Raw genomic sequence first — 27,531 nt, 5'->3', positions numbered from 1 at the left:
GTGCTAAGGATGGAAAAATGTGTAACTGATGCAGTTTTTCATTATTTAAACCATGAATGACATACTTGCATGCTTTCAAAAACCATTGATTATGATGAAAAAATTAAGTTCTTAACTTTTGTTTCATGTTGCAGTGTTCCTGTACATGTATAATAAATTATTGCTGCCACAGAAGAGTACATCACAACAGCTTCTTAACATGTGCATCTTCTTACCATTTATCTTCAAACAAGTAATTGCTACCCCTACAGATGCTATTATTTTCCCTTCTCTTTATGCAACACAAGCTTACAGAGGGCCATCCTGCTCCACCATACAGCACTCACAAGAAAAACACTAAACCGAGAAGAATTGCTAGTCTGATGGTTGGTGTCCACACAAACTAAAAACTGTACAATTAAGTGAAACTAAAAAAATAGTTATCTGGCAGTGACTGCCTTTTCTCTTTGATTGTTTGGTATGACCACATACTAAAAATAGTACAATCAGTAATATTACAATAGGATTACCTGGCAACCATTGCTTTTGCTTCTTTAGCGATATGAAAAATTCGGTAATTTTGATGATTCAGAGCAGCTGATAATGTCTGAGCTGCATTCAGAGAGATTGATCCAATTACATCCAGATAATCTGTATTGTTCTGTAAAATGGAAGAATTTGGGCATTATTCCTTCCAGCTGACATGTCTTACAGGAAATCCATCATTTAATTCAAGGATTCTTATCAAACACAAACTGAGAGTGAACAAGTTGTCTCTGTGCTCTCAGAAAGTACAAAAGCAGATAAACATTACGTAAAATCTAGGAATAATTACTATTTCTGTTGCCCACAAATTGGCACACAGAAATATTAAAAGTAAGAGTAAAATACAGGAAAAACAATAGTTTTAAGATATAATAGTTGTAGTTACATACATAGTTTTCAATGGAAAATTAAGAGAAAGAGTTTAAGTGTACATCTCATTTGTTTAATTCAAAAGTACAGTTCTCATATGCTCAGCAAAAGTAAAATGTGACTCATGGAAATAAAGAAACTAGAGACATTCAGAAAGTGATGATAAACCTTAAAACTTAAGATGGCAAACAAAATATGAAACAGAGAGATACCAAAGATAATAAGGGACAAGTTAGTGATATAAAGGATGTTCCAAAACTATTCATACAGATTAATACAGGAGGTAAAAAAAACATCAAAACAAATATATTTAGTTATGAAAAGGAAAGTTGCTACTCACCATATGGTGGAGATGCTAAGTTGCAGATAAACACAACAAAAAGACAGTCACAAATAAAGCTTTCAGCCAGAAAGCCTTTGTCAAAAATAGATGACAGACACACACACACACACACACACACACACACACACATACATGACTGTAGTCTCACGCAACTGCAGCCACATTGCAAGCAGCAGCAGCAGCAGCAGCAGCAGCAGCAGTGCATGATGGGAGTGACATCTGTGTGGGGTAAGGAGGAGGCTGGGGTGGAGAGGGGGAGGGGGAGGGATAGTAGGGTGGGATGGTGAACAGTGAAGTGCTGCAGGTTAGACGAGGGGCAGGCGAGAGGTGGGGGGTGGCGGTGGTACGAAAAAGGAGAGAAGTAAAAAGAGTGGGTGCAATGGTGAAATGAGCACTGCATAGAGCTGGAATGTGAACAGGGAAAGGGCTGGATGAGTGAGGACAATCAGTAATGAAGGTTGAGGCTAGGAGGATTACAGAAACATAGGATATATTGCAGGGAAAGTTCCCAGCTGTGCAGTTCAGAAAAGCTAGTGTTGGTGGGAAGGATACATATGGTGCAGGCTGTGAAGCAGTCATTGAAATGAAGGATGTCATCTTCGCCAGCGTGCTCAGCAATGGGGTGGTCCACTTGTTTCTTGGCCACAGTTTGTTGGTGGCCATTCATGTGGCCAGACAACTTGTTGGTTGTCATCCCCACACAGAATGCAGCAAACTGGTTGCAGCTTAGCTTGTAGATCACAAGACTGGATTTACTGGTAGCCCTGTCCTTAATGGGACAGGTGATGTTTGTGACTGGACTGTAGATTGTGGTTGTGGGAGGATGTATGGGACAGCTCCTGCATCTCCGTCTATTACAGGGGTATGAGCCATGAGGTAAGTGGTTGGGAGCAGGCATTGTGTAGGGATGGACGAGTATATTGTGTAAGTTCAGTGGATGGCAGAATACCACTGTGGGAGGGGTGGGAAGGTTAGTGGTCAGGACATTTCTCATTTCAGGGCACAATGTGAGGTAGTCAAAACCCCGGTGGAGTTGCTTCAGTCCTGGGCGATACTGAGCTACAAGGAGAATGCTCCTCTTTGACCGAATGGTGGGACTTAGGGAAGAAGTGGGAGACAGGAAAGATAAGGCACTGGAGATTTGTTTACGTGCAAAGTTGGGAGGATAATTACGGTCTGTGAAGGCTTCAGTGAAACCCTCAGTATATTTTGATAAAGACCATTCATCAATGCAGATGTGATGATCATGCATGCCTAGACTGTATGGGAGGGTCTTCTTGGTATGGAATGGCCAGCATCTGTCGAAGTGGAGTTATTGCTGCTGGTTAGTAAGTTAGATATGGATGGAGGTACTGATGTAGCCATCTTTGAGGTGGAGATCAACATCTAAGAAGGTGGCTTGTTGGGTTGAATAGGACTAGGTGAAGCAAATGGGGGAAAAGTTGTTGAGGTTCTCGAGGAATGTGGACAGGGTGTTCTCACTCTTGATCCAGATCATGAAGATATCAATGAATCTGAGTCAGGTGAGGAGTTTAGGATTCTTGGTGTTTCGGAAGGATCCCTCTAGATGGGCCATGAATAGATTGGCATAAGATGGTGCCATGCAGGTGCCCATGGCCACAGCCCAGGTTTGTTTGTAGGTGATGCCTTGAAAGGAGAAGTAATTGTGGGTGAGGATATAGTTCGTCATGCCGCTTAGGGAGGAAGTTGTTGGTTTGGAATCCGTTGGGCATTGGGAAAGGTAGTGTTCAATAGCAGTAAGGCCATGGGTATGAGGGAGGTTAGTGTAAAGAAAGGTGGCATCAATAGTGATGAGCAGGGCACCATGTGGTAAAGGGACAGGAACTGTGGAGAACTGGTGGACAAATGGTTGGTGCCTTTTATATAGGAGTGTAGGTTCATGGTAATAGGTTGAAGGTGTCGGTCTACAGGAGCAGAGATTCTATCAGTGGGGGCACAGTAACTGGCCACTATGGGGCATCTTTAGTGGTTGGGTTTATGGACTTTACGAAGAATGTAGGAGGCAGGAGTGTGGGGAGTGGTAGGGGAGAGCAGAGAGATGGGCTCTGAGGAGAGGTTCTGGGATAGGCCTAAGGATTTGAGGACTCACTGGAGATCCAACTGGATTATTATAATAATTATATAATATTATATAGTATTACAATATAATGTTATGTAACATAATATAATAATAATTGTTTCTGTTCACCCCTACCACTCCCCACACTCCTACCTTCTGCATGCTTCAGAAAGTCCATAAACCCAACCACCCAGGATGCCCCATTGTGGCCGGTTACTGTGCCCCTACTGAGAGAATCTCTGCTCTCATAGACCAACACCTTCAACCTATTACCCCAAACCTATCTTCCTATATAAAAGATACCAACCATTCCCTCCACTGGCTCTCCACAGATCCTGTCCCTTTACCACATGGTGCCCTGCTCACCACTATGGATGCCACCTCCCTTTAAACAAACATCCGTCATGCCCATGGCCTTACCACTATTGAACACTGCCTTTCCCAATTCCTGAAGGATTCCAAACCAATAACCTCCTTCCTAGTCACTATGACCAACTACATCCTCACCCACAATTACTTCTTCTTTGGAGGTATTACCTACAAACAAATCCAGGGAATGGCTATGGGCACCTGCATGACACCATCCTATCCCAACCTATTCATGGGCTTTCTAGAGGAATCCTTCCTAAACACCCAGAATCCTAAACCCCTCACCTGGTTCAGATTCATTGATGACATCTTTTTGGTCTGGAATGAGGGTGAGAAAACCCTGTCCACATTCCTCCAGAACCTCAACAACTTTTCCCCCATTTGCTTCACCTAGTCCTACTCAACCCAACAAGTCACCTTCCTAGATGTTGATCTTCAACTCAAAGATGGCTACATCAGTATATCCATTGATATCAAACCTACTAACCACCAGCAATACCTCCACTTTGACAGCTGCCACCTGTTCCATACCAAGAAGTCCCTTCCATACAGCCTATCACACCAATGGTCATTGCACCTGTAGTGATGAGCGATCCCTCTCAAAATATACTGAGGGTCTCACTGAAGCCTTCACGCACTGTAATTATCCTCCCAACTTTGTACATAAACAAATTTCCCATGCACTATCTCTCCAGTCTCCCACCACCTCCATATGTTCCACCATCTGGCCACAAAGGAGCATTCTCCTCGTAACTCAGTACCACCCAGGACTGGAGCAACTGAATTACATTCTCTGCCAGGGTTTCAACTACCTCTCATTGTGCCCTGAAATGAGAAATGTCCTGACCTCCTTCCCACCCTTCTCACAGCGTTATTCTGCCATCCACCAAACCTACACAATACACACATCCATCCCTACACAATGCCTGCTCCCAACCACTTACCTCATGGCTCATACCTCTGTAATAGAGGTAGATGCAAGAGCTGTCCCAGACATCCTCCCACCACCATGTCCTCCAGCCCAGTCACAAACATCACCTATCCCATCAAAGGCAGGGCTACATGTGAAACCAATTATGTGATCTACAAGTTAAGCTGCAACCTTGTGCCACATTATATGTTGGCATGACAGTCAACAGGCTGTCTGGTCACATGAATGGCCACCAACAAACTGTGGCCAAGAAACATGTGGACCATCTTGCTGTTGAATATGCTGCCAAACATGAAATCTTTCATTTCAATGACTGCTTCACAGTCCATGCCATATGGATCCAAAACACCGGACTTTCTGAATTTCACAGGTGGGAACTTTCCCTGCAGTATATCCTATGTTCCCGTAATCCTCCTGGCGTCAACCTTCATTAGTCATTGTCCTCACTTATCCAGCACCTTCAATGTTCTCATTCCAGCACCACACAGCCCTCAATCCACCATGACACGCTATCTTTTCTGCTACCCCCCCCCCCCCCCCCCCCCTCTGCCCACCTCTTGCATGCCCCCATCTAATCTGCAGCACTTCACTGTCCACCCCTCACCTTATTATCTCTCCCCTTCCACACCCCAGCCTGCTCCTCATCCCCACCCAGTCACCACTCCCATCATGCACTGGTGCTGCTGCTTGCAATGTGGCTACAGTTGCCTGAAACTGCAGCTGTGACAGTCTTTTTGTTGTGCCTATGTGTGACTCAGCATCTCCACTATATGGGTGAGTAGCAACTTTCCTTCTCATAGTATGGTTACATTCCATCCTGGATTTTCCATGGTTTGATGAATTTTGTTATAGTGCGTATGGTCCCTGAATGTCAATTTCTGATGTTAGGGATGACTTACACAGTGGGTAGATTAGCACCCTAATTACAGCAGTGGCATCCACAGGAACTGCTTAAATGTGCATCGATTGTCATATCCATCCAAAGTTTCCTTGTATGTCCACAATGGTACCAGCAGCAATGGCAATTCTAGCAAGGAGTCTTCTTCTGTTTCCACAGCAGTATCATGCAACAGCTGCTTCATATGCCCCCAGAAAAGGAAATCCAGATATGAGGTCAGGTAGCCTGGGTGGCCAGGCTACAGGGTCACTCTGGCCAATCCACTTATTCCCAAAGGTAGCCCCCAAATGATTTCTCACAATAATGCTGAAGTGTGCTGGCACCCCATGTACTGGAAGTACATCCTTTGTCCAACAATCAGAGGTACACCCTCCAGCAGTTCTGGCAATACATATTCCTTGAAGATGTGATATCTCCAACCACTGAGACAGAATGGAAGAATGTATGGTGCAATAAACGTATCACTGAGAATGCCGGCCCTCTCTTCAACACCAAATCACTGTTTATGAGCATGAGGGAAGATAGGTCAGACAGAAATAGAACTATATGCACTGAAAAATTCAGCCCATTAATAATTAGCTGTTGTGTCATACCTAACTTGAGAGCCCTCATTCCTCTTTCAAATACCTGTTATTTTTGCCAAAGATTTAATATTTCAAAAGTTATTATAATTCAAAATTGTTAATTTCTAGAATGTTGGAATCTCAAAATGCAATCCTTTTAAAATTTCAGTGTTAGGATCTTGTAACATTAATTTTTTTGATTCCAAAGATGTATACTTTTACAAAAATAACACATTAGTTTGCAAAATATTCAAAGCTCCACCTCAAAAAATAGTACCTCTCAATTTTAAGACTTTTTAAGTTTCAAAGGCTACAACTAATAGTTAAATAAAATTACTTTATTGTATAATATGTACATGTATTATGTACCTTTAATGTCTTTTATTTTATAAATTAGTATGTAAGTATGTATTTTAGTGTTTTATAATATCTGAGCAACATGTGCCTGTAAATAGGTGTCACACACATAGCAACAGTCAGTCCGTGTGTAGCAATCATTATGTAAACTTCCATGTCAGTGTGTTGCCATGCATCATTCAATTTGCAAAGTTACATGTCCACCAGTACCAGTCGAGCTTTAGTATCAGAATATTCACACAGTCAGTTCAAGCTCTGCAATCTTAAAATGTTTAATTACAATGACTATTACACTCAAAAGTATTTAGTTCAATCACTTGTTTGGTTGTGAATGGCTACTTGTTAATTTTCACTTGGTTACTTAGAGCCTATGAAAACTGCTGACCTCAGCTATGATGTCTGTTGAAATTACTATGTGCAAGCTGATCGTCATGAATGTGTTTAATGATAACAGATGTGAATGAAATTTCAAAAAAAGCAGAGATGTGTTGAATTTTTTTCAAGTATTTCTAGCACCTAATAATTATCAAGAAGATCTATTAGACCTATGAGACACCAAACAGGTTGGTAAGCTTATCCATTGAGTCCAAAGATTCAATGTACTAACAATTGGCAATGTGATGACACATAAATGTTGTGCATAATTAACACTCAACTCCTATGTGAAACTGTGGCTCTTAAAGTGTCTCTTTGCTGGAATGAAATAGCTGTAGACCAGTTGTCAATATGGTGTGCTTTATGGTTGCAGGTGTATAAGAGCATACTTGACATCTTGGATATGATTAATAAAGGAACCCTTGGAAAGAAGCAGTTCAAAGTTGACATATTGTTTGGGGAGATCATGTGGAGAGGGGGGTGGGGGGGGGAGAGGAGGGGGGGGGGGGCAGTAAAATGGTTACTTTCTTTTATAACATTGTGAGTATCAACTGGTGAAAAATATCTCACTAAAACATACCTCTAATATTTTCAGTACAGCTTGAATAATTTCTTCTGCATGAGTTATGTTTGAAACACACTGTTGTATTGTGTTGATGATATTTTCTGTACCACTTTCGGTAACTGATTTCAGAAAGTCTGTAGCATCAAGGTCTTGCTGAAGTTCATTTATTTTTTGTTTCAGACCAACCTCTCCACCTGAAATAAGCATGGCATAGCTTTTACAAAAAGACAAGGGCTAGTAGAAATCCTTGGGTAACAGAAGAGATACTGAATTTAATTGATGAAAGGAGAAAATACAAAAATGCAGTAAGTGAAGCAGGCAAAAAGGAATACAAACGTCTCAAAAATGAGATGGACAGGAAGTGCAAATTGGCTAAGCAGGGAGGGCTAAATGACAAATGTAAGGATGTAGAGGCTTATCTCACAGGGGGTAAGATAGATACTGCCTACAGGAAAATTAAAGAGACCTTTGGACAGAAGAGAACCACTTGCATGAAATCAAGAGCTCAGATGGAAACCCAGTTCTAAGCAAAGAAGGGAAAGCAGAAAGGTGGAAGGAGTATATAGAGGGTCTATACAAGGGCGATGTACTTGAGGACAATATTATGGAAATGGAAGAGGAGGTAGGTGAAGATGAAATGGGAGATATGATACTGCCTGAAGAGTTTGACAGAGCACTTGAAGACCTAAGTCGAAACAAGGCTCTGGGAGTAGACAACATTCCATTAGAACTACTGACAGCCTTGGGAGAGCCCGTCCTGACAAAACTCTACCATCTGGTGAGCAAGATGTATGAGACAGGCGAAATACCCTCAGACTTCAAGAAGAATATAATAATTCCAATCCTAAAGAAAGCAGGTGTTGACAGATGTGAAAATTACTGAACTATCAGTTTAATAAGTCACAGCTGCAAAATACTAATGCAAATTCTTTACAGACGAATGGAAAAACTGGTAGAAGCCGACCTCGGGGAAGATCAGTTTTGATTCTGTAGAAATGTTGGATCAAGTGAGGCAATACTGACCATACAACTTATCTTAGAAGAAAGATTAAGGAAAGGGAAACCTATGTTTCTAGCATTTGTGCACTTAGAGAAAGCTTTTGACAATTTTGACTGGAGTACTCTCTTTCAAATTCTGAAGGTGGCAGGGGTAAAATACAGGGAGCGAAAGGCTATTTACAATTTGTACAGAAACCAGATGGCAGTTATAAGAGTCGAGGAACATGAAAGGGAAACAGTGGTTGGGAAGGGAGTGAGACAGGGTCATAGCCTATCCCCAATGCTATTCAATCTGTATATTGAGCAAGCAGTAAAGGAAACAAAAGAAAAGTTCGGAGTAGGTATTAAAATCCATGGAGAAGAAATAAAAGCTTTGAGGTTCACCGATGACATTGTAATCCTGTCAGAGACAGCAAAGGATTTGGAAGAGCAGTTGAACGGAATGGACAGTGTCTTGAAAGGAGGGTATAAGATGAACATCAACAAAAGCAAATCGAAGATAATGGAATGTAGTCGAATTAAGTCGTGTGATGCTGAGGGAATTAGATTAGAAAATGAGACACTTAAAGTAGTAAAGGAGTTTTGCTATTTGGGGAGCAAAATAACTGATGATGGTCGAAGGAGAGAGCATATAAAATGTAGACTGGCAATGGCAAGGAAAGCGTTTCTGAAGAAGAGAAATTTGTTAACATCGAGTGTTGATTTAAGGGTCAGGAAGTCGTTTCTGAAAGTATTTGTATGGAGTGTAGTCATGTATGGAAGTGAAACATGGACGATAAATAGTTTAGACAAGAAGAGAATAGAAGTTTTCAAAATGTGGTGCTACAGAAGAATCGTGAAGATTAGATGGGTAAATCACATAACTAATGAGGACGTATTGAACAGAATTGGGGAGAAGAGGAGTTTGTGGCACAACTTGACTAGAAGAAGGGATCGGTTGGTAGGACATGTTCCGAGGCATCAAGGGATCACAAATTTAGTACTGGAGGGCAGCATGGAGTGTAAAAATCGTAGAGGGAGACCAAGAGATGAATACACTAAGCAGATTCAGAAGGATGTAGGCTGCAGTAGGTACTGGGAGATGAAGAAGCTTGCACAGGATAGAGTAGCATGGAGAGCTGCATCAAACCAGTCTCAGGACTGTAGACCACAACAACAACAACAACAGCTTTTACAATTTCCAGCACACAGCAGCACAATGATTATTAAACTAGTCTACTCTAGACATAACTTGGTATAAAAGAGCTCCTTAATTGTAGCAACATGCACTGTATGATATTAGTAGTAAAGGCATTAGGAACCAACTAGCTAATTTAAACTGGCAAATTCAATGGACACAATTTTTAAAATTGTGGAGGGACAGAATGATTGGTTAACAATCATCTTCAGGATGCAAAATTACCAGTATTGATATTAGAAATAGTTCTCTGAACTTCCCCAACTAAGCCTTCTTTCTGCTCTGAAGAAGGAGTGTATATGTTCCAAAAGCTAGTAGTATTATTTTCTAATTTAAGTGTTCCTGTTGGAAGTACTGGCATTCAACCCTGAAGATAAATTGCCAAATGAATCTGTTTATTTTTATCTTTTTTTATAAATATGAATAATTTTACAATTTAAAATGTCAAAATTTCAGATATTGTGGATTTTAAGGGAGGGGGAGGGCACCAGAGAGAATAAGGGGCCAAAAAATACAGACCTCAAAAGGAAAACTGAATTCAGAAAACTGGTAAATTGTTAAGAGAAGGAATGTAATTGGATAGATAAAAAATCTACCCATCAAGCAACAGCAGGAAACCACACATATAATAAAAAGGTTTTACTTATGCAAGCTTTTGGAGCCAGTGGCTCCTTCTTCTAGCAGAAGTGTAGAAGGAGAAGGAAGAGTGGTGAAGCAAAAGGAACTGAAGAGGGTTAGGAAAAGAGGCAAAGTTCAGAAAAGACACCCAGAATACCGGGTCAGGGAAGACTAACTGGATGGAATGAGAAGTAAAAACTGATTGTTGGAGACTGCAGCGGATGAGATTCGAAAATCTGAGACCTTAAAGATGGAAGGCAGGGTAATATGCAAGACAGAGATTACTGTTAAAAGATCATGTACAAATAATAAGAATGAAAAGCTAAGTGCATTGTAAATAACAGAGATGGGTGGGAGGGGGACTGTGAAAAATAGGCATGTCAGAAAATGAAAGACGTAGAAAACTAAAATGGAGTGAAGAAAGGAGTAGTGATTGTGAAGAAATCCTGAATGAAAGAAATTAATGTAAATTAAGACTAGGTGGGTGGCAAGAACCAAGGATATGTTGTAGCACTAGTTCCCACCTATAGATGCCTGAGAAACTGATGTCTGGGTGCAAATCCAGATAGCGTGTGTGGTGAAACAGGCAGCAAGGTCACGAATGTCATGTTGTAGAGCATGCTCTGCAACAGGATACTGTTTGTTGCTGCTATACACCCTCTTCCTATGCCCATTGACCCTAACTGACAACCTGATGGTAGTCATGCCGACATAAAGGGCTGAACATAATAGCTGATATGTGATGTGTCATTTCATAGGTGGCTCTCCCTCCAATAGTATGTGTTTTGCCAGTTATAAGGCTGGTGTAGGTGGAGGTAGGAGGATGCATAGGGCATGTCATGAAGTGAGGAAGGTCACATGGGTAGAAGCCATAGGGTGGGGATTGATGCAGAAGGAGCATAGGGTCAAGGATATTTTAAGAGAAAAAATGGCTAGCCAGTACCTGCTGAGGTGAGATTCCATGTATGGCCGACAGAAACACTTAGAAATGAAAAATGCTATTTCTCACTTAAATATCTTCAACATTTTGCAGCCCTGTCAGCAACTGTGTAAATATTAATTTTAATTTTAATAATTAACAGCCTCTGTTGCACCATTTATCTAGAATTTACCTAGGTTTCAGTCAGGATAACCCAACCCTCTTCAGAATAACAGTAACTACCATTTGTCCTTAGTGGACATCATCAAGCTAAAACTACAAATCCATAAATTATCGTCAGGCTATAAAACTTATCTGGAACTGCCTCGGCCCCACTTCGCGACCACGATGCGGCAGCCATGAGTGCTGTACTGGAAAAATTATTGGTAAACAGTGCAACTGAGGCTATTAACTATTAAAATTACTATTCTCACTGTTAAAACATGTATGCTCCTCCCTCAGGGAGAAGGATGATATTTTCAACTTTTAAGTTATTCTGTTGGCAGTGTCAATGTAACATACCATAGCTGTGTAAAAAGACCAACTTGGTTTCTACACAACTACAGCATTTTACATTGAACATAGTGATCAAATTATTACAGTACCAGTGTATTCAATCTTACTAACAGCAACAAATGAAAAGTAAGTAGCATTGCATACTGGGTAATACATCATAAACTAATGTGACATACCTTTCAGGGTTCCCATTGCATACTTCTGGAAGATGTCCAATGAAATATTTGTAACCAAGAGCTGTGTCTCAAACTGATCACTCATATCTGAATGTGAATTCTTTTCATATTCATTTAGATTCTCCATGAGATTTTGCAGAGATTGACGTAAGGAACGCACATTAGATTCAACCAGACTGTAACACTGGGGGCACTCCAAGCAGCCATTTTTCAAATCATACATATTCTCCTTGCAGCGATCACATTTAAGACCTTCAACGTCCTCAAGGCACTAATAAAAACAGTAATCTAGATCACTTTCATTATAAGTTTTCCACTCACTGCATTTAATTTAACAATTAGTATAAAAAGTCAGTTATTTATGCAAAAATGTGCTACAAGCAAAACAATCTCTTACTGTAGATGGGTTGTAAAATTCCACAGCTGTTCTATGTCTGATTAAAATTACTTGTTAGTTGACATCTCATGCCATGCAACCAAGTTCCTCCATTCAGAAGCTCCTGGTGTTAGATGTGAATTGTCCAGAACTGCCAAAGTGCCACAACAATACATTACTTCGTATCTAGAACTGGAGTAGTGGTGTGTACACACCTAGTCCCTTATCAAGCACTACTCCAGTTTATTTGACTGTAACTAGCAACCATGTTGGCAGCAGGCCCTCTACACAAAGCCATAACTGTGGGCTGCTGATAGCTTTTGTGCCAGTACTATGGTGGCACAGAGCATACAACTAATAAGAAATTTTAATTAAATGACTGTTATAAATTTCAAAGTTACTGCATCATTGTCAAAAACTCCTCTGAACTATGGAACAGGCATATGAAGGGTCACAATGAGTTCTGCTCTTTGAACTCAATGTAAGGATTAAAGATATTTTTAGGGTCCCTTATTTTTATCTCACACACTTCTACAAATTATTTCCCAAGCATTTGTTGACATAAACAATTTTACTAGCCATTTTATCTTTCAGCAACACATAAAAATTCAATTGTTCCTACTATACTCTTTTGAGACCGACACTAAACAACGAGGAGTAAGACCCAGACCACATGAGAGTCATGGATCTGCAGTATATCATGATGGCTGGTTGTAGTATTTCCTACAGCACAATTTACAAAAACAACTGTGATGTTCTCCAATCAAAATGGATAAAATAAAACCTTAATCCATATTTTTACTTGAACTGTGAGCCTAAACAGTTTAGCAATTTAACCACTATACCACGTAAACTAGTTTTACTCAAAATCTGTCTTTTTTAAATATTATCCTCTTAACTGTGATTTCTGTGTCAAAAATTTTAACATCACTCCATTACCACTGCTCATTTTTCATTTCCACCCAAATTATGTGGCAGCTTTCAAGATTGGAATCTGTATCTTATAAAGTTTCAGAGTACTGAGCAGTAGCTCAACACCAGAAACTACTCTGTCTTATGTGCAACTATTACAGTGATCTTGTCTTTACCATGCAATGATTTGACTGAAAATGAAAGCCAAGATCATAACACAAATAAGGTGACCTTTACTGCTGAGCTTCGGGGAATCTGTGGTAGTCACGAGCACAACATCTGTGAATGCACAGTGAAGCGCAGCATTATTTTGTGGTGATGAATGCACGAACAATCTGCTTTACTCTTAGATTTTTATGATTATTCTTTGTATTGACTTAGATTTTTCAGTTGATTGGCGTTCAAGCTTAAGGAAATAAAAAGTTAATGCCTGCCTACTTTGTTGGATCTCCTTAGCACACAGAGATAAGCTGTAGTTGGCTAAAAATCCATTACAGTAAACTTTAACTGTATCGCTGTTAACAGCTCACACTAGCCATGATGTATCAGCTACTCTACATTATGTTAGTCTACCTGTAAAAATGTGCTTTTTTTCGTGTCTTATAACAGCCCCTTCAAATATAACAATTTTTAATCCAGAAAAGGACTTTTTTTAGAGAATGAAAATGACATATTGATGAGAAAGAGAATGAGGCAAGACTTAGAGAAAAAATGGACATGCTATTGAGTGAATTAAGTAATATTAAATGGCTACATTATGATATTGCAATAGGAGGTGATTTGAATGCTGATTTTGATGTTACTAAATGTAAGGGTAGTGTTGCAGATCTGGAAAACTTGCTAAGACAATACAATTTACATCATGTTAATAACAGGCCCACAAGAAACAAAGCATGTTTCGATAACATCTTTGTAAACTTCAAGACCACTGAAAACACATGCGAAGTTGTAGTGTTCCCATTCTCTGACCATGACTCCGTATCTCTAAATTATGCAAGTAAAATTCCCCTCAATAGGAGCAATGCAAACAGACCTGTCCCAACACTTGTGATTACCAGACCCATAACTGAGGATAAAATTAACACATTTCGTAATTCCCTTGCTGACAGAGACTGGTTTGGCCATTGTAGTGTCGATGGACATTACACATCAAGTAATGATCTGCCAGCCAAAATAATATTTGATAGATTTTTTAATGCATTCTTGACCCTATTTAACCATAGTATTCCCATAAAGAAAATCAAAATAATGGACAGCAGCCACAAATCCAGATCTCAAAACAGACAAAATATATGGTACACTAAACAGCTGACAGATCTAAAGAAACAAGTTTTGTTACTGTACAACATATACAATAGTATGAAGTCTGACTGTGCCAAATCAGCCTATGTGGAATGCAGGAATGAATACAAAAAAGCCATCCTGCAAGCCAAAAAAACCTACAATGCCAACAGCATACATAATTCCACCAATAAATGCAAAACTGCTTGGAATGTAATTAACAGTGCTGCCAGAGATACTAAAAAAGACAAAATTAATATCCCACCACAAACACTCAATGAGTTTTTTATTAATTCAGTGAAAGAAATAGGAGAGTTACTCTCCCAAAATTGGGGTAGACAGTCACTAAATACAAGCATGGTAACCTTCTCCGAAGTATCGCCTAGATATGTAGAAGGGGTCATAAAACAACTGAAATCATCTGATAGCTTAGATATATATGGCATATCATACAACCTGCTAAAAAAAGTGTGACTGCATTCTCTACCCCTTAACCCATTGCATAAACAAGTGCTTACTTGAGGGATATTTTCCTGATGAGTTAAAACTGTCTAGGATCGTTCCAGTATACAAAAAGGGAGATAAAGACTCTCCATCTAGCTACAGGCCTATTTCAATAGTACCCATATTCTCCAAGGTAATAGAATGCATCATGTACCAACAATTATCATCTCACTTTGAGAATCTAGGAATAATTAATGCTACACAATACGGGTTTAGGAAGAATCTGTCGACCATTGATGCAATCAACACGGTAGTCAGTTACATCCTCAAAGTTTTTGAGAACAAAGGCTTTGCTCAGGTCTCATTCTGTGACCTAAGCAAGGCCTTCGACTGTGTTGAGCACATGCCACTACTAGAGAAACTAGAATTCTACGGCATCAAAGAAAACAGCCTCAGACTATTAAAAGCTTATCTCAACAACCGTAAACAGGTAGTTTGTGTTGGTAAGGAAATGTCAAACATAGAAAATGTTAAAGTAGGTGTGCCTCAGGGATCTGTACTGGGGTCCTCCCTGTTTCTGATAATGATCAATGACCTCCCCTCGTTTATTAGATCCACCACTGTATTGTATGCAGATGATACAACTTTTCTCCATAGCAGTAACAGTCTTAATGAACTTAAAACCTGTGCTGAAAATACACTCACTCATGCAGCATATTGGTTCAGTACAAATAGTTTCCTGCTAAATGAAAATAAAACTCAGCAGATAATCTTCACTCTAAGAGACAAGCCACTATCTGATGACCCTAGTTCTGTTAAATTCCTGGGAGTTTATTTAGACAAAAAGTTATCCTGGGGCCAACATGTAAACTATATTAGTAGTAAACTATCTAGAGTAATTTATTTATTAAGACAACTCAGAAATTGTGTACCTGAAACATACATCAGATCATCTTATTTTGCATTTTTCCAGAGTATAATATCCTATGGCATTATCTTGTGGGGTAACTGTAGTCATATACATGACATCCTATTATTGCAGAAGAAAGCCATTAGGATAATTACAAATTCTTCACATAAGGCTCACTGCAAACCCTTATTTACTAAACAAAAAATTATGACTGTAATAAACCTCTATATATACAATGTCTTAATCTTTACAAAGAAGAACCTACAAGACAAGAAGCATCAAACACATATACACGCCTTACCACAGACTATCAAAATCAATAAATAGCTACGAAGTCACAGGGCACAAGCTATTTAATAAGCTGCCACATGCCATACAGGATCTTCCTGAACATACATTCAAAGAAAGACTGCATGAATGGTTTATTGCCCACCCGTTCTATGATATCAATGAATTCTTCAACTGTAAAATGCAGTAATCCAACAGATGACCCACTGTACATTTATTGTAATATAAGCTAAAATATTTCAGTAGTCAATACCTTATCACACTGTATTATAAATTGTAACTTCATTTGACGTTGTCAATTGCTGTAATGGCCTAAAGACAATAAAATCTTTATTATTATTATTATTATTATTATTATTATTATTATTATTATTATTATTATGAGTGTCACAGGTTGAGGAACAACAATGCTGAAAGAATTACCAATAATAGAAAAAGAGTGAATCATCACACATTTTATTTTAAATGCAAAGCTCAGAATTTCAAGCCACTACAGATGAAAATTTCACTGTTGTACCAATCCTACCATCCTTTCTCCTTCCTTGCTCATTATTACTACACTCACACAAGGAACTTCTCACTATCAGCCTGTGAAACAAACAATATATAGTCTAATCTAGTATAAAATACTGTCCTCATCAAGTAAATAATATGTACATTTGGAAAATATCAGCAATGATCACATAGTGCTTTATGATTTCACCTTATCAATGTCCCACAGAGGGTTACTATACATTCCCACTGAAGTAACTAGGTGTAACAATATTATAATAAACATGCAAATATGTCTGATATTACAATTACTCACTGAGCATTGCCCCAAATTATCACACAGTGGACTAGATGACCCAAGAGGATTACATTCACATTTCTTACATCCATTCTCTGAAAACTTGTAAGTGTGTATTTCACATGCATCACACTGTTTACCTGTAACCCCTTCTCTGCAAGTACATTGTCCACTATCTTTATCACATATTTGACTGACAGAACCTGTGGGATCACATTTGCAGGCCTCACAAACCTGAAATTTTCAAAGAATTATAATTAATGAGATAGACTGAAATAGAATCCAAGTTATTTTTTTAAAAATGTACTGAGTTTTACACTGTCATACTTATTCATTGGTAGCTCATCTCAGTTTCTGAGTGAGCTTTTTAACTTATATAAGTCTGATCTTCAATATTCAATTACACTATGGATTAAAAATCTCAGTAATTTCCCTAGTACTTTGTATGATGTATGCACTAAAGCATTTACTGTTAAATGTTACTATCAAACATTTTGATAGTCCATTCAGCATAGGTTGCATGATTAATGAATCATTTGGGAATTCATTGTCAGAATCAAAACATGTTATTTAGTGTATTGTTCTGTCTGGTAGAAACCACAACAAAGAAGCTTAGTACTGTCATTAATTTGTTAACTGAAATGAGAGAATTATGTAATTTGTAACGTAATGTGAAATATCTGAAAAATTAAGCTTTCTGAGCAATTCTATTGAAGTACTAATTTAGATACCTTACTACTGTTAATATTAAAATAACCATCTGCACAGGTATCACAGTCTCTTCCTATAACATGTGGTTTACATGGGCACTGTCCTGTTAAGTGATCACATATGGTATCATCAGTAAGACTTTGTAAAGTACCTAGTTTATTACAGTGGCATGGTGCGCAGTTTCCTTTGATGGAAGATATGGCATTACCATAAAAACCTGTGGAGAATACATTATTTCAGTTCAAAAATAAGACATAGTAACAATATATTTACAAAATCTTTGCATAACAAAACAGGGCATTAACAAGAATGAAAAAAGTACATTACTTTTGATAACATAATAAACTGGTTATTATATTATGGCACATATGTTTTACATAAGAAATGTAAGTAAATAATCTCCTACCAAAACAGAATTCTGAACCATGTAACTTGCTTAGCAAGGAGTTTGTGAAACCTATCTATCCACACTACCGGAGGGTTCTTTCATCCTTAGGTTTTAGTGGCCCTGCTCTTTTCTTTAAACCTTCTCCTACTTATCCTTCTCTCATATTTTCCTGAGGAAGAAAGTAATAGTTCCAAAAGCTAGGATAGTGACTTGTGTTTTTACATGTGTCTGTCAGCAACTACAAATTTTGTAAGTACTAACAAGCAATTCTGTCTCATAATTTCATATTTTTCTCAAGTAAACAAATTTCTTCCCATTTATATAATTCTGATTATTGCAACATTTTGCATCAAGTTCCAGGATTTCACTTCCATAGCCATTTCCCTTCAGCCTTCAAGTATTGTGTATGTTGAACAACATCTATGCTTAAGACTGTTTCTATATTAGGTTTGTCAGTTCAGCACAAACCGACACACACTCAAAGGAGCTAAATATTTATTATTTTCCGCCTCTGGCTGATTGTCAATAACATGTTAATTATAATCATCCTTTATTCTTCTCTTGTAAGTTATAATTAATTACTAGGCATGTCCTGAAGCTAGTATTTGTGAATGAATGCTTATATGTATCAAGTACTATTTCAGCTGAAGTTCCTGGATTCATGTTATTGCAACTGATTCTTTTCTGGTCTCACTTTCTATGCCTGTTTTAGTTTTTGAAATTGCACAACGGAAAATCCAGAATGAAATAATGGGCCAGAACACTTGCTGCACATAGCAAGCCACTACACTGTCCCCACATCCCTGCATTCTCCCATAGGCAGCACTAGCATCTTTCTCAACCACTATCTTACTATCCCTTTGCCTTGCCACGCTATGCCTCTTGTGTACACCACAAGTCACCTCAGCAGAAATTACTGCTCACCTCACACGCAGTAGCAGCTGGGCCTTAGCACCGGAAAACAACGGTGGCCGTGTGTGTGTGTGTGTGTGTGTGTGTGTGTGTGTGTGTGTGTGTGTGTGTGTGTGTGGGTGTGTTTGTTTTGTTCTGTCTACATCTGATGAAGTACTTAGTACTTAGCAATACTTAGTACTTAGCAATATAGCCTGAGAGCTATAGTTCGAGTGACGAATGATGGCAGTTGAGTTTAGGCTCATTCTACACACGTACATTACGCATTCTCTGACAGCCAATGAGCATTCAATAGTGTTATGAGTGCCATGCCTCTGAATGTTGTATGCATTGTCAGCATTCTACTCAATCATAATGAGTTATTTAGTGAATTTTTATTCCATTTGTAGCAAGCTGTCATGGGAGATGGTGGTGGTGGACAATAAATTCTCCATAAGCAAGCAAGACATAATTTGCAAGATACATACTTTCATCAGGAGCAACGCACGTATATGTGCATACTCCAACTGTCATTTGGAACCAGCAACAATGCTAACCCCATTATTGTCTCAACCTTTGTGAACTGCCATTGTTCATGGGTCAGTCTATAATAATTTATAGCAGACTTTCAAAATGTTCCTGTCTATCACTCAATGCCTTCTCTATGTAATGGATGGCAATCCATTCTTGTTATAATTTTTAGGCAGCATCAGTTGGTCTTATATGTCCTTTAGGACAGTCTCTGTCAAAATTTGACAGTCTGCTGGCAATATACCGCAATTTAATGCAGGAGCAAGAGCATACCTATAGCACTACAGAGGGCAGTTTGCGAAAAGGGTGACATGACATTTGGCTACCTATAGTACTACACACATGTCAGTGTTCATAGAGGGTTTCAAGACACTTGGAAACAAACTTAACTTGTCATACTGAATGACGGAATTTTTTTTCAGGTTTGCCACGAGTTTCCCCAAGTGAAATTCTCTGACATTTCCGTGATTTCCAGACAACTTTTAACGTTTTTCCCTGAGAACTTTTGAAATGTCAAGAGTAAGTTATGACATAAGTTGACAATCTGTCTTTGTGGCTATGGTACAAGAAACACTAGTGCAAATGATAAAATAACTAAAAAAACATGCAAGCAATTGGTGTTTCCTATTGTAAGCAAAAATATTTCCTCATGGGAAGCATGCTAGGGATAAGTCCCTGCAGCCATGCTATCGTCTGTGACCTCGGTGGCTCAGATGGATAGAGCATCTGCCATGTAAGCAGGAGATCCCGGGTTCGAGTCCCGGTCGGGGCACACATTTTCAACTGTCCTCATTGAGGTATGTCAGCAACACCTGTTGGTAGCAAAGATTTTCGATTAATTGTCATCTCTTTCTAAAGAAGCTGCATGGTCATTATATCTGTTCTTTCGGAACAGTTACTATCTTCATATAGTTAAAGGCTACCCAGCCATTGACCTCCTCCTGTGCGAATGTGCACACTTTGCCCAAATTCTTATGGGAATCGTCACCTTAGATGGAGTGAGTAATGAGTGAATGGGCAAATATCCTTCAGGAACATCATGAATGTAGGTTGTGGACAGTTGGGAATGTGTGTCTGACAGGAAGCGTGCTAGGGATAAGTCCCTGCAGTCGCACTAATTGACAACAAAAAGTGCAAGTGCTACTCTGAGATGAAGAAATTGACACTCAAGAGGAATTTGTGGCAGGCCACAGCAAATCAATCATAAGACTGTTTACTCAGAAAAAGAAAGATTTAGTGAAATCTTTTGATAATGTTGTCTGGACCACACTTTGAAATTCTGAAGATAACAGGGATAAAATACAGAGAACAAAAAGTTATCTGCAACTTGTACAGAAAATACACTGTAGTTATAAAGAGTCAAAGGACAGAAAAGGGAAGCAGTAGTTAAGAAGTGAGACAGGGTGGCAATCTCTCCCTGATGTAATTTGATCCTTACACTGAGCAAGCCGTAAAGGAAAGCAAGGAAGAATTTGGAAATGGAATTAAAGTTCAGTGAGAAGAAATATAAACTGACTTCTGCCAATAACATTGCAGTTCTGTTAAAGAAGGCAAAGGACACTGAAGAACTGTTAGCTACTTGCCTGAATAAATAAAGGGGAAAAATTGTAGAACAGCTGACTAAAAGAAGGGATCAGTCGACAGGACACATCCTGATGCATAAAGAAATCACCTATTTGGTAATGAAGGGAGGTGTGGGGTGGAACCTAAAAGCAGTAGAAGGAGACCAGTAGTCGAGTTCAATATGATGCAGAAGTTAAGCAGAAGTGAAGAGGCTTGCACAAAACACACTAGTGTGGAGAGATACATCACATAAATCTTTGGGCTAAGTCCACAACAACATACATGTTGCTGATGATACTTTCTGCATCATTATATGGCACTAAAAAAAAGGAAACAAAATACCATATTTAGCCAATTATAAGACAAGAGTTTTTCCCAAATTCATCATTCAAAACATACGGTGTCATCTTATATTCACAGATTAAACTATTGATGTTCAGATCAACATTTTTACATACATTAATCAATTAATACAGGGGTTGTCTTACATTTACAAATGAAGCTTTAGCTATTGAGGTTTCATAAAAATTAATTTTGAGGAATTCAGGAGTGTAGGACTTAGCAAACAATGCTTTCATTTTAATAGCATCGAGACTTTCCAATGTGCCAAAGCGCTACAGTATTGACCTAACTCGAACAATAACATAACATCTGACTTCTAGTGCCAGTGCAATGTGGAAGGGATGCACAAGAAACTATGTATTAGCCACTACAACAATCTAATGCTCTGCTTAAAAATGGACAATTTTGTGAAACACAGGAGGAAATAGCATTAAATTCTGTCAATTTACAAACTTTTGTTGTATTTGAACAGGTCTGCAATAGAAGTTCTCATACATGTTTGGGTAGCACATTCATATTATACATTTAAGCTGCTTTTAAGGTGAAAATCTTGTCCTTCAAAAACATCAGTTGATTCTGAATCCAAGTCAGTATTCTATTTAGTTGTGAGAAACTGTAATGATTTACCAAGTGAGCTGAAAATGAGAAATTCAGTTGCTGTTCACGTATTAGAATACTGGGGGAAATGTCACCAGGTTTTAATCAGAGGAAACGAGAAAAAAATTAATCCGGAACTAAATGTCTAACAAGCGATATAAATCACACTGAACTGAATGCAGTTGGCATCACAAGAATAAATTACGGTGGAAAGACCCATTGTCGAGATAGTACCAACAGATGGTACTGGATCGCGGGACAAGTGAAAGTTTAAGAACTGGACTGAATTGTGATTGTGATCTTTTATTTACATATTAGTTTCTGTTGTTAAATATGGTTTGTATCCTAGAGTATACTGCCAGCTATGTTCACTGTAGCTCAAGTACACTATAGAAGAGTTGGAGGGGGCAGGTGGGGGACAGTGACACCAGTTTGGCTAAGAACTACAATGACTGCAGGGTGGGGAGTGGTGAGAGGGCAGCAAATTTCGTCTTGTTCCCCCCCCCCCCCCCTCCCCCCCCTCCCCCTTGTCCCCCCTCCTCTCATGGGGAATCTATTTTGTGTACTTTGGCTTTTTATGAACATCTGTCATGTTTAAAATGCAGTTTGCCTGAACCCATTTGTACTCAGAATCGAATTGATTTTAAAGTTGGATAAGTACTCAACACAGCATACAGTTCTGCCTAAGATGCTAAAAGTCTAGATTGGGACCAGTGATCTGTATTTCATGCAGAAATATTGTCAATGCTCGCCATGTGGTATGACGGGAACAATAGGGGTTGTGTCAGCTGCTGATTCTACAAAGTCAATGAGAGAGTGGCGGGCAGGCAATATGTTTGGAACCAACAGACATTTAAAATGCTCACATCAGTATAGAAATGAAATCCAGTATGTGTTTTCTCAGGTCCCACCCAATCACAACCTCAGAAACGCAAAATATTTGGAAACGCCAAATATCTGCAACAACGAAGATATAAAGTTTCATAGCTGTCCTGTTAGGATGCTGACAATGATTAGAAATAGTGATACCACAGATATCAGGCTAAATAAATAGAAAATAGCAGTGAAGATAAAAAATAATGTAAAAATGTTCTTTTTGCCTATTTTATTATTCCTTGTATTGTCAAAACGTAGGCAAGGGATAAATGGCCTAAGTTTAGAATAGGTGTAATATTACTTTTTAAGCAGATGCCTTATGTCAGTGTGAGTTTGTAATTCTAATTAGTCAGAATATGTTATAAAAAGTTTTCTTGAGGAACATTTTTTAAGTAAGAAAGGGGGGTCTTTTTATATTCAGGGTCATCTTATATTTGGGTAAATACGGTAAATCAAACACTGAAAAACAGAAAGACAAAGAAGGTGATCATTTAGTTTATTAATCACCAATTTTAGTCATTACATTGTATTTGTTATCTGCTTACCTTGTGAGCATCTTTCACACTGTTCTCCTTCTGTATTGAAAATGCATTTCAGGCATACTCCAGTAGTAGCATTACAGTTCCCAGTAACATTGAAATCAATGTTACCATTGCACTCACAAGGCTGACACGGCATGACAGGTCCATTAATGCCATCAGGATCTCCATAATACCCATCTTCACAGATATTACAGCGAGGTCCTACAAAAACCAAAAGTGAAATTCCATCAACAAAATTTTTACCAAATTAAATAGTGAAAACTACTACTTGGATTGCTGTGTGTGATACTGCATCAGACAGAAAATTGTGTTTTCTTATATTGTACTTCAAATTTAATATATCATTAGCAATGTAGCAGTATACATTTTTATTTGGTGACAGTCTAATGCACCGTGAATAAAAATTACAATAATAATACACTCAGTTGTCTGGAATTATCAAAGATTCTGTAACACCTGTCTAGCATTGACTGATTGAACAATGAAGTTGTTCAAAAAGGGTACAAACTTAACAATCTAATATACTTTAGAATGTTAAATAAAAATAAATTGTTTGCAATTTGTACAAAAAACTCACAACTAATGACAATATACATGATTACTCTGACCTAAATGTGGCTATAGTGCCATGAGGATAAGCACTTAGGACAAAAAATTAGTCGCCCTACGAGACATCAGGCAAATACTGTGTAACACCACCTCTAGCCCTGATAATGACCTCAATTCAGTAAAAAAGGTAGTCCACAACTACCTTCAGGAATGTCACATGCAGAAGCACTTAGGACAAAAAATTAGTCGTCCTACGAGACATCAGGCAAATACTGTGTAACACCACCTCTAGCCCTGATAATGACCTCAATTCAGTAAAAAAGGTAGTCCACAACTACCTTCAGGAATGTCACATGCAGAAGCACTTAGGACAAAAAATTAGTCGTCCTACGAGACATCAGGCAAATACTGTGTAACACCACCTCTAGCCCTGATAATGAACTCAATTCAGTAAAAAAGGTAGTCCAAAACTACCTTCAGGAATGTCACATGCAGCTGATGCCCTCATTGATAATTAGATTCTGTTGCTGTTGTTGTTGTTGTTGTTATGGTCTTCAGTCCGGAGACTGGTTTGATGCAGCTCTCCATGCAACTCTATCCTGTGCAAGCTGCTTCATCTCCAAGTACTGACTGCAGCCTACATTCTTCTGAATCTGCTTAGTGTATTCATCTTTTGGTCTCCCTCTACGATTTTTACCCTCCACACTGCCCTCCAGTACTAAATTGGTGATCCCTTGGTACCTCGGAACATGTCCTACCAACTGATTCTTTCTAGTCCAAGTTGTGCCACAAATTCCTCTTCTCCCCAAATCTATTCAGTACCTCCTCATTTGTTATGTGATCTACCACATCCAATCTTCAACATTCTTCTGTAGCACCAGTTTTGAAAGCTTCTATTCTCTTCTTGTCTATTATCATCCATGTTTCATTTCCATACAAAGCTATACTCCATACAAATACTTACAGAAAAGATTCTTGACACTTAACTCTACACTTGATGCTAACAAATTTCTCTTCTTCAGAAACACTTTCCTTGTCATTGCCAATATTTTGTATCCCCTCTACCTCGACTATCATCAGTTATTTTGCTCCTCAAATAGCAAAACACAGCTACTACTTTAAATGTCTCAGGTTATAATCTAATGCTCTCAGCATCACCTGATTTAATTAGACTACATTCCATTGTTCTTGTTTTGCTTTTGTTGATGTTAATCTTATATCCTCTTTTCAAGACACTGTCCATTCCATTCAACTGCTTTTCCAGGTCCTTTGCTGTCTCTGACAGAATTACAATATCATCAGCAAACCTCAAAGTTTCTGTATCTTCTACATGGATTTTAATTCCTACTCCGAATTTTCTTTTTATTTCATTTACTGCTTGCTCATTATATGGATTGAATAACATTGGGGATAGGCTACAACCCTGTCTCACTCCCTTCCCTTTTGTGCCCCTCAACTCTTACAACTGCCATCTGGTTTCTGTATAAATTGTAAATAGCCTTTCGCTCCCTGTATTTGACCCCTGCCACCTTCAGAATTTGAGAGTATTCCAGTCAACATTGCCAAAAGTTTTCTTTAAGTCTACAAATGCTAGAAACATAGGTTCCCCTTCCTTAATCTAACTTCTAAGATAAGTTGTAGGGTCAGTATTGCATTGCATGTTCCATCATTTCTATGGAATCCGAACTGATCTACCTCGAGGTTGGCTTCTACCAGTCTTTCCATTCGTCTGTAAAGAATGTGTGTTAGTATTTTACAGCTGTGATTTATTAAACTCATAGTTTGGTAATTTTCACACCTATCAACACCAGCTTTCTTTGGGATTGGAATTATTATATTCTTCTTGAAGTCTGAGGCTTATGAGATGGAAGAGTTTCATCATGGCTGGCTCTCCCAAGGCTATCAGTAGTTCTAATGGAATGTTGTTCATTCCTGGAACCTGGTGGTGACTTAGGTCTTTCAGTGCTCTGTCAAACTCTTCATGAAGTATCATATCTCCCATTTCATCTTCATCTACATCCTCTTCCATTTCCACAATATTGCCCTCAAGTATGTTGCCATTTTATAGGCCCTGTATATACTCCTTCCACCATTCCACTTTCCCTTCTTTGCTCAGAACTGGTTTTCCATCTGAGCTCTTGATATTCATACAAGTGGTTCTATTTTCTCCAAAGGTCTCTTTAATTTTCCTGTAGACAGTATCTGTCTTACCCCTAGTGAGATAAGCCTCTACATCGTTACATTTGTCCTCTAGCCATCCCTGCTTAGCCATTTTGCACTTCCTGTCGATCTCATTTTTGAGACGTTTGTATTCCTTTTTGCCTGCTTCATTTACTGCATTTTTATATTTTCTCCTTTCATCAATTAAATTCAACTCATTAAATTACCCAAGGATTTCTACTATCCCTCGTCTTTTTACCTACTTGATCCTCTGCTGCCTTCACTATTTCATCTCTCAAAGCTACTCATTCTTCTTGTACTGTATTTCTTTCCCCTGTATTTGTCAAATGTTCCCTAATGCTCTCTCTGAAGCTCTCTACAACCTCTGGTTCTTTCAATTTATCCAGGTCCCTTCTCCTTTAATTCCCACCTTTTCACAGTTTCTTCAGTTTTAATCTACAGTTGTGGTCAGAGCCCACTTCTGCCCTCGAAATGTCTTACAGTTTAAAACCTGGTTCCTAAATCTCTGTCTTACCATTATATGGTCTGTCTGAAACCTTCCAGTGTCTCCAGGCCTCTTCCACGTATGTAACCTTCTTTCATGATTCTTAAACCAAGTGTTAGCTATGATTAAGTTATTCTACCAGGTGGCTTTCTCTTTCATTCCTTACCCTCATTTCATATTCACCTACAACTTTTCCTTGCCGGTTGGTGTGGCCAAGCGGCTCTAGGCACTTCAGTCTGAAACCGCCTGACCGCTACGGTCACAGGTTCGAATCCTGCCTCGGGCGTGGATGTGTGTGATATCCTTAGGTTAGTTAGGTTTAAGTAGTTCTAAGTTCTAGGGGACTGATCACCTCAGATGTTAAGTCCCATAGTGCTCAGAGCCATTTGAACCATCTGACCTTTTCCTTCTCTTCCCTGTCATACTATCAAATTCCAGTGCCCCATGACTATTAAATTTTCATCTCCGTTCATTATCTCAATAATTTCTTTTATCTCACGATACATTTCTTCAATCTCTTCATCATCTGAAGAGCTAGTTGGCATATAAAATTGCACTACTGTGGTAGATGTGGGCTTCATGTCTATATTGGCTATAATAATGCATTTACTATGCTTTTGGTAGTAGCTTACCCGCGTTCCTATCCTATAGTTACCAATTTGCAAGAAAACTGTTTGCTGAGTTTCACTTGCTGTTCCAGATATTTCCTATGGGATTAAGACTGGGTGATTTGGTGGGACAGGTGTGATATAGTACTTGGGTATTTGTCAAAACAACAATGGATGTGTACAGTCCTGTGAACATGCGTGTTGTAATCTTGGAAGATGGGAGTGTCCATAGCTTACTCATCTGGAAGCTGTAAAAGAACAGGAAATACTTTCTCATCAAGAATGTTGAAATAAGCATCCTGATTCATGTTCACAGTGACCTGAATGAGTGAATCCAAGTCATGGTAGAAAAACATTGCTTAAAACATCATAGAAACACTTCATACAATAACTGTATCCTTCATGCACTGTAAGTGCACCACTGGACTGTCGATGCAACTGACGCCTTGCATAATTTGAAAAGAGACAATATCATGACTTGTTGAAC

The 27,531-nt window shown here is 38.7% G+C and overlaps 1 protein-coding gene and 1 non-coding gene across 4 annotated transcripts in view; one reads left to right on the top strand and one right to left on the bottom strand.

The window, feature by feature from the left end:
• LOC126481132 (laminin subunit gamma-1-like) overlaps positions 1 to 27,531 on the bottom strand; it is a 338,089-nt gene that overhangs the window by 103,493 nt on the left and 207,065 nt on the right. For all 3 annotated transcript variants that reach the window (XR_007587516.1, XM_050104679.1, XM_050104680.1), the window contains exons 10-15: positions 23,226 to 23,423; positions 17,513 to 17,709; positions 16,800 to 17,015; positions 11,781 to 12,051; positions 7,391 to 7,569; positions 510 to 640 (exon numbers count right to left, since the gene is read on the bottom strand). Coding sequence is in view for 2 of the 3 variants with exons in the window: in XM_050104679.1 (XP_049960636.1) it covers positions 510 to 640; positions 7,391 to 7,569; positions 11,781 to 12,051; positions 16,800 to 17,015; positions 17,513 to 17,709; positions 23,226 to 23,423 (1,192 nt within the window). In the remaining variant the exon portion in view is untranslated. The remainder of the gene's footprint in view (positions 1 to 509; positions 641 to 7,390; positions 7,570 to 11,780; positions 12,052 to 16,799; positions 17,016 to 17,512; positions 17,710 to 23,225; positions 23,424 to 27,531) is intronic.
• On the top strand, positions 20,001 to 20,074 carry Trnat-ugu (transfer RNA threonine (anticodon UGU)). Its single transcript has one exon. It is a non-coding gene; the product is annotated as a tRNA-Thr (tRNA).

This window comes from Schistocerca serialis, chromosome 5 (assembly GCF_023864345.2).
Source record: "Schistocerca serialis cubense isolate TAMUIC-IGC-003099 chromosome 5, iqSchSeri2.2, whole genome shotgun sequence".
Taxonomy (NCBI): domain Eukaryota; kingdom Metazoa; phylum Arthropoda; class Insecta; order Orthoptera; family Acrididae; genus Schistocerca; species Schistocerca serialis.
Note: the sequence above shows the minus strand (reverse complement) of the source record. Positions and strands in the feature narration are given on the sequence as shown.